This window comes from Stylophora pistillata, chromosome 8, assembly GCF_964205215.1.
Source record: "Stylophora pistillata chromosome 8, jaStyPist1.2, whole genome shotgun sequence".
NCBI classification, from domain to species: Eukaryota; Metazoa; Cnidaria; class Anthozoa; order Scleractinia; family Pocilloporidae; genus Stylophora; species Stylophora pistillata.
Genome location: NC_142526.1, coordinates 4,067,474 through 4,082,719, shown reverse-complemented (window position 1 = coordinate 4,082,719; position 15,246 = coordinate 4,067,474). Strand labels below are relative to the sequence as shown.

The following is a 15,246-nucleotide window of genomic DNA, read 5'->3' as shown; positions in this document are numbered from 1 at the left end:
CTAGAGATTATTGTTACATTTAAAAAATCCGTTCGAGATTTCGTTTTATCACGCATCGTGTACCTATACCAAGCAGGACGCCGTTCAGGACATTTGCATTTTTTATCTTTGCTGAAGAAGGCAACAGTATTAGCCGAAACGTCCAGAACAATATATTTTTAGCCAGTGTCAACTTTTTAATTCCTTTTACAGAAATTACTTCCGTTAATGTAAAGCACTTTATCTCTGATGTTTGTTTTATATTTGTACTCAAACTATAATGCATATGGTCTCTAGCACAAGAATTTTCTGTTTACATTTTTGTCAGCTATCATTCCTTCTCTCTCCTATTAAAAGAAGCTTTTTAGCTGTGTAGCATCAAACAAAACTTTTTACACTGTTCTCCAGTCTCAAACCTGCCCACTGTCAACCTCGTTTCAAGGCTAGCTCCTCTCAGCAGAGAAGAGAGAGCCTGGGAAGTACTCTGTTCTACTTTCAGTATATTCCATTTTTGGAATTTTCAATTTCAATTTCGTACCCTGGGCGCACTCATTTGATGGGTGAAAAACCCTACAAACAAACATACATACATACATACATACATACATACATCCTTTATTTGGTAAAGCAGGTTGAATAAATGGAAGCTATTGCTGATGTGGACCTGCTATCTACTTTATACTATAATAAATTTACATCTAAAAATATATCCTAATATTTAACAATTGGTTCATACGTTAGCGTGCGTTCATCGAGATATGAAGCACGCGGGAAGTTTGGAGAGCACGAAAGATGCGTAAGAGTTGCTGGAGGCGTAGCCGAGAGCAACTCTAGCTTCTCGAGTCATATTTAGTGGCGACGTATGTACATTCACACTTAACAATCATATTTTACTCATATTTAGACATTTAAGTCAGAACCAAAGGAACTTAAATGGACACTGTATCGTCCTTAGTTTTTAAATCGCCTTCCTCGAAAGCAACAATAAAAACTAAAACTTTATGTTATATTTAAGGTATTAAACTACAACAAAAGTTCTTACTTAACATCAAAACAAACGATCCCCTATCTGTTAGCGTTGTACACTGCCGCTCCTATGAAACGTTTCGATATTCCCAAACACTTCCTCTAAACTGAAATATATAAAACATCACTCTGTTCGTTCGGGCTCCGCGTGGTTTGACCCAGTTAGAGGGTCTGATGATTGTCATGTAAATAGTTAAGGGCTGAAAGTTTCTAAAGAAACTGTGGTGCTGCGTCGGTGGTGGTAACAAGGTAATTTGGTTATATCAACTGAGTCGAAATTGTAAATTAGCCACGGTAACAAGTGAAAAAGCTGAAGTTTCTATTAGCCCTTCGTCAGAGTGAATGGAGGAGTTGTGGGTTGTGTGTGGGTTTATATGCAGAAAGCGGAGTTACGCTATTGGTGGGAACATGGCGACGAGAAAAACACGAATAAATTAGTAGAATGAGGAGCGTTCGTTGATACCTGTGGGATTAAGAGCGCAGATTTGAAAGATAAACTTCTGTTCAAGAGTTTTGCGGCTTTCTGAGCTACCTAAATGTAAGGAAAGACCGCAGATTGCCATATATTTCTAAGAATGATTAGGTAAATTAAAGTGTCTAGCAAAATCATTTGAATATATCAACAAAGTTGAAATGGTAAATTAGCCACCGTTACGATTATAAAACCTGACGTTTCGAGCGTTAGCCCTTCGTCGGACCGAATAAAGTGTCTAGGGACTGGTTTTGATGCGTCCTTGTCATTCCTTTCTACGTCGCGAAGGTGTTCTCGGAATCGATCACCTAGTCGTCTTCTTGTTTTGCCGATGTATATCTTTTTGCAATAATTGCAAGTTATGCAATAGATTACGTTGGCGGAGGCGCACGTAAATTGATCAGTGATCTTAATGGTTCGTTTGGGTCCCGATATTTTCTCAGCGTTGTGATTGAAAGGACAAGTTTTTTATCGTGCGCGAGCGCATTTAAAAGTGCCGGGATTGGTCATTAGTTTGGAATGAACTTATGACCAAAAAATTGCCTATGTTTTTGTCGCGTTTGAATGAAATGAGTGGAGGTTGCGAAAAGATAATGCCAGTCTCTGGAACGTTTTGAAGTAATTTAAAGGTTTTAAGAATGGTGGATTTAACTGATTGATTGTGAGGGTGAAACGTGAGAGTGAATAGAATGCGGTCGATACTTTCCTTCTGTGACGTTTGTAGTGCTGACTGTCGATCAATAAGTTGGGCCCGGTGTTGACCCGCTTGAGCGACAGAAACAGGGTAAACACGTTTTTCGAAAACCTGGCACATTGACTCTGATTTGTGGAAAAAATCAGTCATCACTACATAAACGACGAAGTCTTAGAAACTGAGAAAAGGGAATGGAATTCTTAACATGAGATGAATGCGGAGATGAATACTACAAGTAACTATGTGAGTCTGTAGGTTTTCAATACACACTAGTGCATAAACTGTTGCGTTCAATTGAAACTTTGATGTCTAAAAAGGATAAAAAATTGTTGGAAATTTCCTAGGTATATTTTAGAGCCGGGTGAAAAGAATTGACTGCAGTTATAAATTGAGTTGGTAGAGGAGGTATAGAGTTCAGATTTGGGGCCTTTGTATTAGCTAAAAAATTGGTGTCCGACAAAACCTACAAAAATATGGGAATAGTTAGGTTAGTGTAAGCAAAAAGCAGCCGCTGATCGGTTAAACTTGGAATAATGAATATTTTCGGTTCCTTTCCTCGAGTAAAATATAAGGCAGATAATACAGGCATTTTGTCACTTGAAATAAACGATTTTTTGAGAACATGGCGTTCATGAATTATACTGTCCTATATCTGACGTCGGCCACACACAGATCACAATGTAAAAAATTTAAACCCATCTTGTGGCCTGATTTCATCATAGATGTAGAACAATAAAATACAATTAACTACAATATGTTTTTGTTAAACATGGAAATAAACGTGTGATATTACGTCCTCCATAGGAACTCCCTCCAAATAAAAAAATTGGGTTTTTCCGTCATTTCATTTTCACTGTGCATGCATGCATTGTGGGTAAGACTACTAAAGAAACAAAAATACAGATTAGACAACTATCTTTGACTTCAAGACAGGTCAAACTATTTTAAATATACCCAAAAATGTTTCCCGTTTTTCATTCCTTCATTCCTTGAGGTGTGCAATTCACGGCAAGTCAACCATATTTAAATCTTGTTTCTACGTATGCCAAAATCGAAACTGGTTATAAAGCTCGTCAATAACATTCCAGTTTTCCAAGGGTGTGATAACCCTCTTCATTAGCCTCGCCAGCATCACCGAACCTCAACTGAGTAACGGGAAGATCAGATTTGATGGTCAAAAAGCCACTGTCCTCCCGCCGAACAAAATCATTTCAGGTGAAAAAGATTAAACGCGTCAAGCACCTCTTAGGCCTGAATACATTACCAAAACGTGAGAAATCAGAGAAATTATATTTTGACAGCAAAAAGAGCCTTTTACCTGGATACTTGCTTTCAATTTAAATTCATTTTCGAATCTTATTTTCATAATTTTAATTAACATGTTTTGAAGATGGTAATTAGGGTCCAATTTTGGTCCATTTAAGACCCACAGATCACATGGCAAAATTAAAAGAAGTCGAAACCTACTTTTATTTGCGCGATTGAATAAAATGCGTCGAGCTCGTTAGAAAACGAGTTACCATTGTGCTGTGTGACAAATGTCATCTGCAGCTGGCTTTCATCAGCACATTTGTAAAGAGGTCCCACCTCAGAGCGGCTGAAAAAATATAATTAACGAATCTTGACCTAATAATAGAGGTAATAAACTTGACGTTCATTAGTTTGTAACCCTGAAGGCAAGATAGCAGTAATCAGAGGCTGCGCCCCTAGCAGATGACGATTTCTTTCCAATCTCGTTATTCTATTGTGTGGGGATGCACTCTTTTATCTAGATAAGCTCAGCTTATCTGAAAAATCGATTTCTATCTTTAATAAGTTGATCGAACTTTGATGTGTTTTTGCCTCCCGTAGAATTCACAATTTGCGGCCCAATTTGAATTTTGAGTTGACATTGCTGACGATTGCGAAACAGCGAGTGGCGCCAAACTCCCAATAGGATATAAGTCAAGGTTAGAAACCGTGTAGATGATATTTTCTATTTTTTCCAAGATTAATTAATTAGTACAATGAAAAGAGGAAGGCGCATTTGAAAAAGGTAAGTGTTTAAATTTCCCCGCAGGGGAACTTAAATTGTTAATTTTACTTGATTAAAAGTAAGGGCTATGTTGGAATAATAATTTGTTAACTTACCATGGTGAAAGAAGCGAGGAAAGTAAATAAGTTTTCATCAAATCATTAAACCAGTGAAAAGTCTGAAATTGTCAATATGATTTTTCTTGGTTACACATACAAAAATCTCGGTCTACTGAAACTTAAAACCGAGATCTTATCTTGAGTCTTTAACCTCTTAAAACGTTGTTTACAAATTTTCTCCTCGTTTTTTCCCTCAAATTGAAATATCTTTTTACTTCCGATGCGTTTAATATCGCAATTATCTCCTGAAGAGTTGATTATTTCCTGGGCCGAAGTTTCGAATATCTCCCTGTGGACATGTGATTCAGGAATAAATCATTGTCATATTTTGTCAGTTCCGACCAGAATGTAACCTGGGAATAAGGCAGCTGTCATTTCATCCAATCTGAGTTTCATTAAGGTAACTTTTTTCGAATGATATCGCTGTTAGAATTGCAGTGGAATCGGCTGTTTCTTGATAGTGAACTTATTATATCTGAGGACTGCTTAAAGTGCCTATGAAGTAAAAATTTTTTTTGCCCTGTTTGTTTGCTTATGTCTTGATGAACACAGCTACGCGATTTTGACCGACCAAAAGAGCTTTCTTGTATTATTTTTTGAACCTCAAAGTTTGGATTTTGCAATCTGAAATGGGTCCATTTTGCGCGCGGTCAAATCTCATCTTACAAAGGAAGTGACTTAGTTGGTGGCTCTGAAGACAACAAACAAAAGCTTAAACAAAGCGCCAGAACCACCAACTACGTCATCAGAGCCACCAAAAAGCCGATTTCAATTTATTTTCTTGAAATTTTTTTTGTCATTCCTTAATAAGGACATAATAAGCTACAAAATTATGCAAAAAAAAAATTACTTCATAGGCACTTTAAAAGAGCAATAAATTACCTTGAAATGCAATATTGCCTCCTGTATACAAACGCATAATACGATAATAAGAAGCAAAAAGAAATTTCCTACGTGGACCCATCAATTATGGTTTGCGGAAAGAAATTCAGAAAATCTTTGCAGTCAAGAATCTATTGTTTTTCCTTTTTTTTTTTGTTCCTTTCGGTCTCATTTTTTTCACTCTCTTCTTCATCCTTTTTTTTTTTTCGTTTTCACATGTGATTTACTGACAATCTGTGATCAAGCAATAAAACTGTTTGCGCACTTTTGTATATGAAAGTGTTCACATGGTTATGTTGAGTTATATGCATTACCGACACCATAAATGTAGTGTACGCCGATTTATCGAGAATTGCTTAAAAATTAAAAAAAAAAGACTCTTAACAATCACAATAATTATCGGAAACTCATCGACGCTAAACTTAAATTTAATGAAAACCGGTAAAACGATACCAAACACTACAGGACATTTGGGACAAGAAGGTGAATAACATTTGATATTTTGTTTGCTTTCTTTTCCTAAGACACATCCTAGTGTAAACATCAGAACAACGCTCATAAGGTTTGCTTTCAAGTTCGAATGAGGGCACCGACTAACGTGTTGTCAAAGGATAATGATTTTGATAGAAAGCGTAACGATTTTCCTCGATAAAACTCAGCTTCGAGGATTCTCTACATAGCCTTATACGCAATCTATCTTGTTCAAACCGTTTCTCAATTAATTTTGAGGTGTGTGAAAAAGATGCTTCTAGTTCTTCGACATCGTTCAATGACAGCTTTGTTTGTGGCATTCTACGCAACAGTCCTTTTTCACGATGAAGTCGAAAGCGCTCAAAGCAGCGTCTCAGGTAATCCAGGCTACATAACATAATCTTATCATTTTAATTAACAATCCTGCTTTATCAGATGCAGTTATGGAGTGTTTGTGAAAGGTATGTAAAAATTTTGAAAGCAGACCATTTCAAGATATCGACTTACGCCCTCTGGTAAGGTGAGATTTTTGTCAAAACTGAAGTGAAATTTTTCCAAAGTTTTGATTTTTTTCGGTTTGTCTCTTAACTAATCACGGGCCTCTTTCGACCGTTTTAGATTCCTTATTTTATTTTGACTTGAAAGTGCAAAACTTGTCACTGTAAGTTTTCATCTCTGGCAAGCATGCACAGTGGCTCTTTATCCCCATTTGTTTCAGCCCATCCGCCTCTACTTCCTTCACCTTCGGCTGGCAGGAATCCTACGTCCCTATCATCTTCTCCAGAGGGTTCGTCACATTCTCCTCCAGTATCTTTAGTTGACGGAGGGTCTCTATCTCGTCTGCCTTCATCTCCCTCATTGTCGTCTGTTGGGGATCCTCCTTCCCCACCATCTCTTCCAGCCGATGGCCACCTACCTTCAATTCCTTCACCGTCACCTGGTGGGAATCCTCCGCAACCACCATTACCTTCTCCGGATGGGCAGTCGTTGGCTGTCGGTGGACCTCCATCTCCATCATCTCTTTCAGCTGGTGAGGATCCACCTGTAACACCTTTACCTCCCCCACCTTCATCTGATGGGAATCCGCCGTTACTACCATTGCCACCTCCAGATGGGGAGCCACTGGCTGGCGGTGGGCCTCCATCTCGAGGCCTTTCAGCCGATGACCACCTACCTTCACCTCCTTCATTGCCGTCTGGCGAGAATCCTCCGTCCCCACCATCTTCTTGCTCAATTGGTCGTCCACCTTCGCCACCAGGTGGGAATCCCACCCAAACACCGCGTGCACCTACCCTACTACCACGTCCTCGACCACTACCTCCCCAACCACCACTTCCACGGCCGCCACCACAACTGCCAACATCACAGCCACAATCACCACTACAGCAGTTACTATCAACGTCCGTACCGACGACTCCACTATCTTCTGAATCTCCAACTTCATCGAGCGGGAATCTGACCGTTGGTACCTTACCCACTTTAGTTGTTTCTCCCACTGTACCTGCCCCTGACTACTTCATCCTTAATTCTTTACGCCTCATTTGCAGTCCAGATGAAATCTCAACCAATGGTAAGGCAAAAATTCAAGTCTCACTCAGGAAAGACTATAGTCTTTTATGCATTTGCTTAAGCACATTATGTACGTGTAATATTCAAGAGGAAATTTGGGACCTTCCAGAATGCCTTGACAGTAATCTGTGGCCATGAATTTGGAGTGAAGTTTTTATTAATTTCCTCAAATGTTCAACGTATATTACAAAACGAGTTAAAAATATATTGTTTGTTTGTTTACATCCTTAGCCTCCATAGATCCAAAATGGATTGAGAGTGTTCGGCGATTTATACACCGATGTTTCCGAAGCTATGATAAATATAAGAGATTTACCTGCAAAAATCGCTGTGGCAACGACGACAGATTGGAAAATGTTTCTATACCCGTATTTAGTAGGTTTTTACCCCTATGCTACTGTGACAAGCTTTGTGATAGCTTTGGTGACTGCTGCTACGACTTCGATGTAATGTAAGGTTTCTTCCTTTTTTATTGTTCGTTGATTTGTATGTGTGTTGTATGACACTAGGTCGCAGTGCAAAAAAAGGTAAGTCACAGTGGCTGCTTTAAGGTGTGCACTGTTTACGGTAGTAAATAAATGACTACTGATTATGATTTCCTTCCTACTGACTGAATCATTTCAAGTCACATTGAACGAAAAAGAGAGTTTTACTAGACGTGTACGTTGTAAAAGTGCAATCACCACATTCATGTACCGTGCAAGTAAACCTTACATGAAATTTTTATCCTGCTCACATTTCATTTATTGAACGATTTGATCAACCATATTGACATGAAAATATCGACTGGATTTAGCCATAGACGACTTCCTTCAGCACAAAATTGCATGAATGATGCACTTTTGATCGAATGATCTTGAATACTTACACCACCTCCACAGTCAATAAGGTGTAAATCCAAACCTATCCACGACCTGCTCATAACTATGTTTTCCCGCGCCACAGACAATTTCTTGAATTAACTTTTGTCTTTTATTTTTAACTTTTGTCGGGTCTTTGTGGTTTCTTCTCTCTGTGATTGAGCGCTGTGATGACTTTGTTTATGGTATTATGACATTCTATTGAAAGGCACCACGCATGCAGTTTTTGATAATTTTTTAATGTGATGTCAGAATTTTAAGTTCTCTAATTTATGTCATGGTTTCCTTCATAGTTGTCGTGCGCAAGTGAATCCCGAAAGAAGCACTTTAAGTGCAACTGAAACCTGCTTCGCTTTAAAAGACAACCTACTTTGGCCCATTTACAACGGTTACGCTGTCTGGAGTACATGTCCTCGAAAATGGGAAGAAAACGAAACGCGAAAAAAATGTGAGAAGGAAGATCAAAGTGAACTCCTGACAAGTTTGCCGGTTTTCGACGAAGACAATCTCAAAACGTATAAAAACATATTTTGTGCAAGATGTAATGGAGCTCTAAACACGACTTACTGGAGGCTTAGTTTTGTCTGCTCTTCATGGTTCAACTTTACCGCATCGAATATTTCAGCTAATGTGAACACTTTGCTAAACAACTGTTCGTTGGACATATCACCGCAAGATTTCCAGCAAAGCTCATTGAAACGATGCATTCCTCGGTTTCAAGATTGTCAAGTAGTGAGTAAACAAAAAAACCAATCTCACTGCCAAATGGAGTGCCTGCGGTACGCTTTTCCAGTGTGTTTTAATTCGGCAGGAATACTACGTTTTCGAAACCCACAATGCGCATTGTGTAATGGCTTCAAACCTGTTGATCTCGAAAATGAATGTGAATCTGGGAGTGCTCCGAATCTTCCACCATTGACCATTTTGTTTGATTTTACTTCCACGTCGAAATGCAAGATTCGGGTAGATGAGATAAAAGAGGGCGTGTTTCAACGGATTGAACGTACCGTAGTTTGTTCTGGTGATGAATTGTATGATCCTTACGCTGCAAGCTGCAAAAAAGTTGTCTCACTTGAAGATTATGGCGACCGTCAGCTTGATAAGCGCAATAGCTCAGACTTTTGGAATCCAAACTGTACTATTGTGGCGTTTAACAAAACGGATTTCACGCAGCTTCCCAACGGATCCATCTATTCGAGTCATCACAGGAAGACTTACAATAACAACACCTACAAATTTATTGACGATAAACTACTGTTATGTGTAAATCTTTCGAGGAACTTTACTGGTAGAGATTTGAAGCGCGATTATCAGTGGACTGAGATCACTAGAGCCACGCCAGCATCACTGCAGCTTTTCACTTTTATTGGATCCATACTGTCGATGGTCTCTCTAATTCTTCTGCTTTTGACATACATCATGTTTACTGAGCTCCGCAACCTACCGGGGAAAATCATTATAAACTTGGCCATTTCTCTTCTGCTGTATCAGAGTTGTTTCTTTGCGGGAGGAGAGATTAAAGATCCCGAGACGTGTCTGTCAGTTGCAGTTCTACTCCATTTCTTTGTTCTCTCTTCTTTTACTTGGATGAGCGTAATGGCTTATGATGTGCATCGGATTTTTGCTCCGTTAAGTAAGTTCATTTTCCTGAAAGAGTCCTTGAAATTATTTTCTGAAAAAGGGTACGAACCTAGTATATGTTTATCGCTTGCATTACGAAGATGTGTTGAAAATGAGAGGTGCTTGGACAACATGCTTCACTGTTGCATCACCCCCTCCAGCCAGGAGCGGGTAATGCAACTGTGACGAAATTCCAGGGTGGGGTGGGTGTGAGGGTAACGGTTTAGGTATATTGCGATGGTCTATCATCCCTTCGAGTAACCCTTGCAATGCTTGCAATTGCCTCATGGGAGAGAATCTTGGTAAGCCCTTCAAGAGGTAGTGTTCTCCCCAAAGTTTACTCTTATGAATAGACTTTACTCAGTCCCAATTCCTCGAGGTGCTTAGACAAGATGCTTGACTGTTGCATCACCCCCTCCAGCCAGGAGCGGGTAATGCAACAGTGACGAAATTCCAGGGTGGGGTGGGTGTGAGGGTAACGGTTTAGGTATATTGCGATGGTCTATCATCCCTTCGAGTAACCCTTGCAATGCTTGCAATAGCTTCATGGGAGAGAATCTTGGTAAGCTCTTCAAGAGGTAGTGTTCCCCCCAAAGTTAACTCTTATGAATAGGCTTTACTCAGTCCCAATTCCTCGAGATGTTTGAAAGACAGATTTCTGCCCCATGGCAGCCAAAGGGAGAGGGAGAGAGAGAGAGAGAGGTCCGTAGCAAGCGAGGTCCGTACTTCGCTGAAGACCTGATGAGTTCTATAGCTCAGTAACCTCCCGATTCAGCCCTCTACTAAATCACTAAGTTAATACCATAACCTAAGTTGGTCCTAACGCGCTTATCATTATTTCAAAAGAAGGATCGGGAGTTGCAGCGAATCTACATGATGGCGACAAGAAACGTCTTACGGTGTACTGTGTGTATGCCTGGGGAGTTCCGGCTGTGATTGTTGTCACATGTGTCGTAATTGATCATATACAAAGAGGAGCTATCGGATATGGTGAGTTTTTTGCATTGCTAAATTATTGATGCCATTGAGGAATAAACCATCATCGGAGCTTTCGTTGATTCTTTGTAGGTAGGGAATGTTTATAAAATTAGTTATTGGCGAGTTCCTTGCATTTCTAAAGCATTGAGGGTGCAGAAAAATTGACCTTTGTTAAAGCTCTAGTTTATTGCTTTTGGTTAGGGAGTACATTTCCATACCCATATGAGGGACCAATCATTTGAACTTTTTTTCGCTTGGGTGGTGACACGAAGGACTTTTGTGGGATCACATGGTCTTCTTTGGAAGGGGAACAGCAGTTGCTAACATAGTATGAAGGGTGGGACTATAGAAAACTGACTGCTAATTAACTACCAACGAGGGTGTGGGGGGGGGGGGAGGGCAGGGAAGGGAAGTCAAAAGAATATTAAAGAGCCTTATTGGGAGAACAGGTAAAATTTCATTGTGTCCAAATCAAAATCCTCCAACATCTCACTTTGGCGGTATATTATGTGCGGTCTCAAAATATCATTTTCCTCTCTTACTGATAACCTTTTTGTATTAAGAATTTGTGATTTTCTTATATTCACAATAGGACAAAGTAAAGAGGAATGTTTTATATCTCAGCCGCTGGCCAAGCTTTATTCGTTTGTTGTGCCTGTCGCCCTAGTCCTGCTCTTCAACCTATTGGCACTCGGACACACTGTGAGTCGCATCGTCAAAACACGAAAGGTATATGCAGATTTGATCGACGTTTTTTCTTTTAACCACGTTTTACCCTTTAGTAGAAGAAGTTAAGTTTACTGAAAGATTTAACCGATATCAGTATGCATATTTTCGGTACCAAAGAGATATTAAGTAATTTTTTTTTCTCACACGAGGCGCTAAGGAGCCAGGTGATACTCGTTGGATTCAGTCCTACGGTACTGATGGACAGAATTTCTGTTATAGTCAACAGCTTCTTTTGTTGATGATCATTTCCTTTATTCTCCTGACCTTAATATTTGATTTAGTGGTGACCCTGTGAGGAGAAAATAGATGCTTCTCACTCTCAAAAGTTGCCAGGTCAAAATAACCATCAATGGGAAATACTACTCTTTCTTAGTGTTCAGGAAATGCATGATGTATTTCTTTATTGATATAACGAACAGCTGGAAAACTAAGTGGTAATTAGTGAATAATGTAACTTGTTGTAAATGTTTTTCTTTGTTAGGACAGTTTTCAAAGAAGTGTCGAAACCCAAAACCAAATAAATCCCAGCGACCAATCATTTGATTGGTTGAGATGGTGATAACCAGTCCCAGAGCGAAGTAAAGCAAAACTAGAGCAATCTAGCTAGGATCACTTTGAAATATGCTCTCTATATTTATTTATTATTCTCTTAAAGGAAACTCAACAAATCACCAATCAGCGACAAAGCAACAGTGTGGCTGTAATTTGCGTCAAAATGGTGTCAGTTGTGGGCTTGACTTGGATTCTTGGAATTGTTGCGAATGTGAAGGCATTGTCGTTCCTATGGTACCCGTATGTGATTATGAACAGTCTTCAAGGCAGGTTTTCTTTTACTATTGTATTTACTTCTTCTGTCTCTCCTCTTGGTATCGATCTCAGTGTCGTTGAAAAAGATGGATATTTTCCATTGCCGTTTCGCGGCTTGGTAGATTTCCATCTCTATTCATCTTCACTTTAGTAAATATTTTTTAGTTATATTTGTGACAATTCTGTGCCACGAAGTTTACTCGTGTACGTAGACATTCATACGGAGTTCATGCTTTTCTTACCGAAACATCTAAGCATTTTTTGAGGTACATCACATTGCTATATGCCGAGAATTTCACTAAAAAAAACGAGCACTGTGAATGATTGATTCTCGGTCACGTGCCCCTGATCTAGTCCAAGTCAAATGTATCCCGATCGGGATACAATTGCGCAGTTGTTGCCCGCGCACCGAATATAACCGCATGCTTTTGCCATATGATTGTTTAAGGGAAAGTCTAAATATATAACAAAGCACTTAATGTATGGTCCCGCGGGAAACTGGTTAGTTTTGTCTTTCCTTGAGTCGTGATGTTTCCCGAAACGAAGTTGAGGGAAAAATCAGGACTCCCGGAAAAACAAAACTAACTGTTTCCCTCGGGACCATACATTAAGGGTATATCATTCTCAGGAGCCAGAGCCCTTGAACTTAACAAAAAATTAAATGGAGGAACAGTAGCTAAGGTGTAAAGAAGTTCGGTCGGTGTTTTATAAAATAAGCACGGTTTACCCGTCATCCCCCTACATTTCCTGAATTTTGCTCCTTTTCTTAATTACTAGGGTTATTTATTTTTCTGGCATTCGCTGTGAGTGGAAGAGCTCTAGTGTTGTGCAGAGTTAAACTGAACAAATCGACAAAGAAACCACCTGCATTGAACCGAGACCAGGTGCATTCCAACTGTACTCTGCAGTCCACTGCCAATGTAACTTGTGATTATCAAGATAAACGAGATACTTACATCTAAAAAAAAAGCAAAGAAACAAATTCACAAATTAAACAACAAGTAGATGGATACTGCAGCCTTTAGTGTCGGGAGTGTCTAGTCAGATGCACCTAACTTAAAGTGACAAGCAGAACTAAAATGTGCTCAATTGAGGGCGCGTAAAGTTCGAATTGGTATTCGTACTGGTAATAATGATAATAATTTAATGATAAAAACGAGAGATAAAAAATATGAACGACGTTTCGACCGCTCCACGATCATTTCCAAGTTAGAGTTCATGAGTAAATTTCCGCATATATACGATTTCTGAAACAATAGAATGAAGGTAAAAACCAAGTATTTACATATAAACAATAAAGCTAATAACTAATAACAAAGTGCAAAAACGAAGTGTAGATAAGCGGTGAAAAGGATGAAAATTAATTAATATGAAGTGTTAAGCAAACAGCTTCGCGCAAATAGAATCGCTCTGTTTGTTCAATTTTGGCTTAAGGTCCCGAATAAAAAGCATTTCGAAAAACAAACAGTCGAACTTGTTTGAGCATTTCCTCAGGACCCTAAAGTTCTATGCGATTTCACATGGTTCGATTCCATGTTCTCTTAACTGGTTGCCGAGTACCGACCGTTTATGCTCCTCCACACGTTGATGTAGGTGTCGGCTTGTAAAGTCGACATAATCTGTATCGCACAGATCACACTTAAAGAGATATACAACGTTTTCCTAGTCGACAATTGGAGGTTTAAGTTCCTTAGCTTTGAGCTCATCTTTGATCTTGCGCCTTGTAAAGACAGAATGTACTTCGGTATTTATCTTCCGGCTAGGATCACTAAGTTGTTCGCGTAGTTTGTTTGCTGATCACAGATCCTTGAAGGGCAGTGGCACCCTAACGGGAATTTCACCTGCTTGTTGCGGGGGACGCGTGTAATGATAAAAAAAAAAGGCGTGTAATGATAAAAAATAATAGTGATAATAACAATAATAATTATTATAGTAAAAACTTCTTTTGGGGCACAGGTACATAATTTCAGCGCACTTTTCAAATGAAAGAAATAAAGAAATATATAACTTCTGAAAAAAAACAATACAATAAACTTAATAACTGAGTAAGTAAAAATGTTTCGAGTTTCTTGATAAAAAAAAAGCTTTTGCACTTTCATGTTTAATGGCAAGTAACTTCAAAGAGTTGGTACAGCTACGGAGAAAGACCGAGCTCCGTCTGTCTGGGTCTGATCGTCAGGTACTTCCAAAACCAGATCTCTCTTTGCATAACGAAGATTTACGGGTGGAGGCCTTTTTTTTTCGGGAAAGAGGGGGAGATGGGAGTAATTAATTTCTTTTTGGTCTATTCCTAACCCAAATAATTTTACACGAACGGCAAAGCAATAGGAAAACTGAGGAATTCTTGTTACCCCGGCTCCACTTAAGGTAATAATATGAACAGTACAGTACAGTTTAGGGGAGCATTTTACACCGTAACATCGGTATGCATATTCTCCATACTGTTATCGACTCATTTCCTCTGGTACTGGAAAGGAGAGTTTGTTGCAAAATGAAGAGATTCTTAAGTAGGTTGTTATTTTCGTTATTCTCGTGGCCTTCATATGTGAGTCAGGGTTGAAACCGTAAGCAGAAATTAGCTGCTAGACATTTCTAACGTTCAAAGGGTTAATATGTACAGGCTGAGCCGCATACAGCCTGAATGGCTAGTCTCGAAGGGTAGCCTACAATGAACAGAAAGTTTTGATACGAGTGACACTTGCGTATCGCACACCGGTGCATATCAAGAGTATATTCTCTTGTGCATATAAATCCACTTTTACAAGATAACTTGAACATAAAAAAAAAAGAAAACAGGAAAATAAGTAATAACAAGGAGTTAAGTAAATGACGCTAACTTGAATCAGAATTCGGAACTATATTGTGTTTGTTTCTCCCGATGATCTGCATTGCGCTCACAATTTCTACGCAAAATAAGTAGAATTATTATCATTAATCACTCATTTATACTTCCGTCAAACAGTAGTTATCTATTGGAAAAAAAACCTTCTCTGAATTTATATTGATGTGCACTCCGAATTGTGATT

General features: G+C 39.1%; 1 protein-coding gene across 3 annotated transcripts; it reads left to right on the top strand.

The window, feature by feature from the left end:
- Positions 1 to 5,723: 5,723 nt before the first annotated feature.
- On the top strand, positions 5,724 to 14,229 carry LOC148724493 (uncharacterized). 3 transcript variants are annotated; one of them, XM_088731837.1, is made up of 8 exons: positions 5,724 to 6,035; positions 6,347 to 7,227; positions 7,458 to 7,677; positions 8,380 to 9,719; positions 10,553 to 10,696; positions 11,277 to 11,413; positions 12,069 to 12,231; positions 12,998 to 14,228. In XM_088731837.1, exons 1-8 carry the CDS (start codon positions 5,929 to 5,931, stop codon positions 13,180 to 13,182), a joined length of 3,177 nt encoding a protein of 1,058 aa, XP_088587963.1. In that variant the 5' UTR covers positions 5,724 to 5,928; the 3' UTR covers positions 13,183 to 14,228. The 3 variants fall into 3 exon arrangements, with proteins under 3 accessions (XP_088587963.1, XP_088587962.1, XP_088587961.1); XM_088731836.1 differs by having other exon boundaries at positions 5,724 to 6,034; positions 6,559 to 7,227; positions 12,998 to 14,226; XM_088731835.1 differs by lacking the exon at positions 5,724 to 6,035 and having other exon boundaries at positions 6,249 to 7,227; positions 10,556 to 10,696; positions 12,998 to 14,229.
- The last annotated feature ends 1,017 nt before the right edge of the window (positions 14,230 to 15,246 follow it).

What these genes read in the sequence shown, in the direction of transcription:
- LOC148724493 (XM_088731837.1), top strand. Translation starts at nt 5,929, where the DNA reads ATGCTTCTAGTTCTTCGACATCGTTCAATGACAGCTTTGTTTGTGGCA. An exon ending in AGATGAAATCTCAACCAATG is followed by an intron (nt 7,228 to 7,457) that starts GTAAGGCAAAAA and finishes TTACATCCTTAG; the next exon opens with CCTCCATAGATCCAAAATGG. An exon ending in GCATCGTCAAAACACGAAAG is followed by an intron (nt 11,414 to 12,068) that starts GTATATGCAGAT and finishes ATTCTCTTAAAG; the next exon opens with GAAACTCAACAAATCACCAA.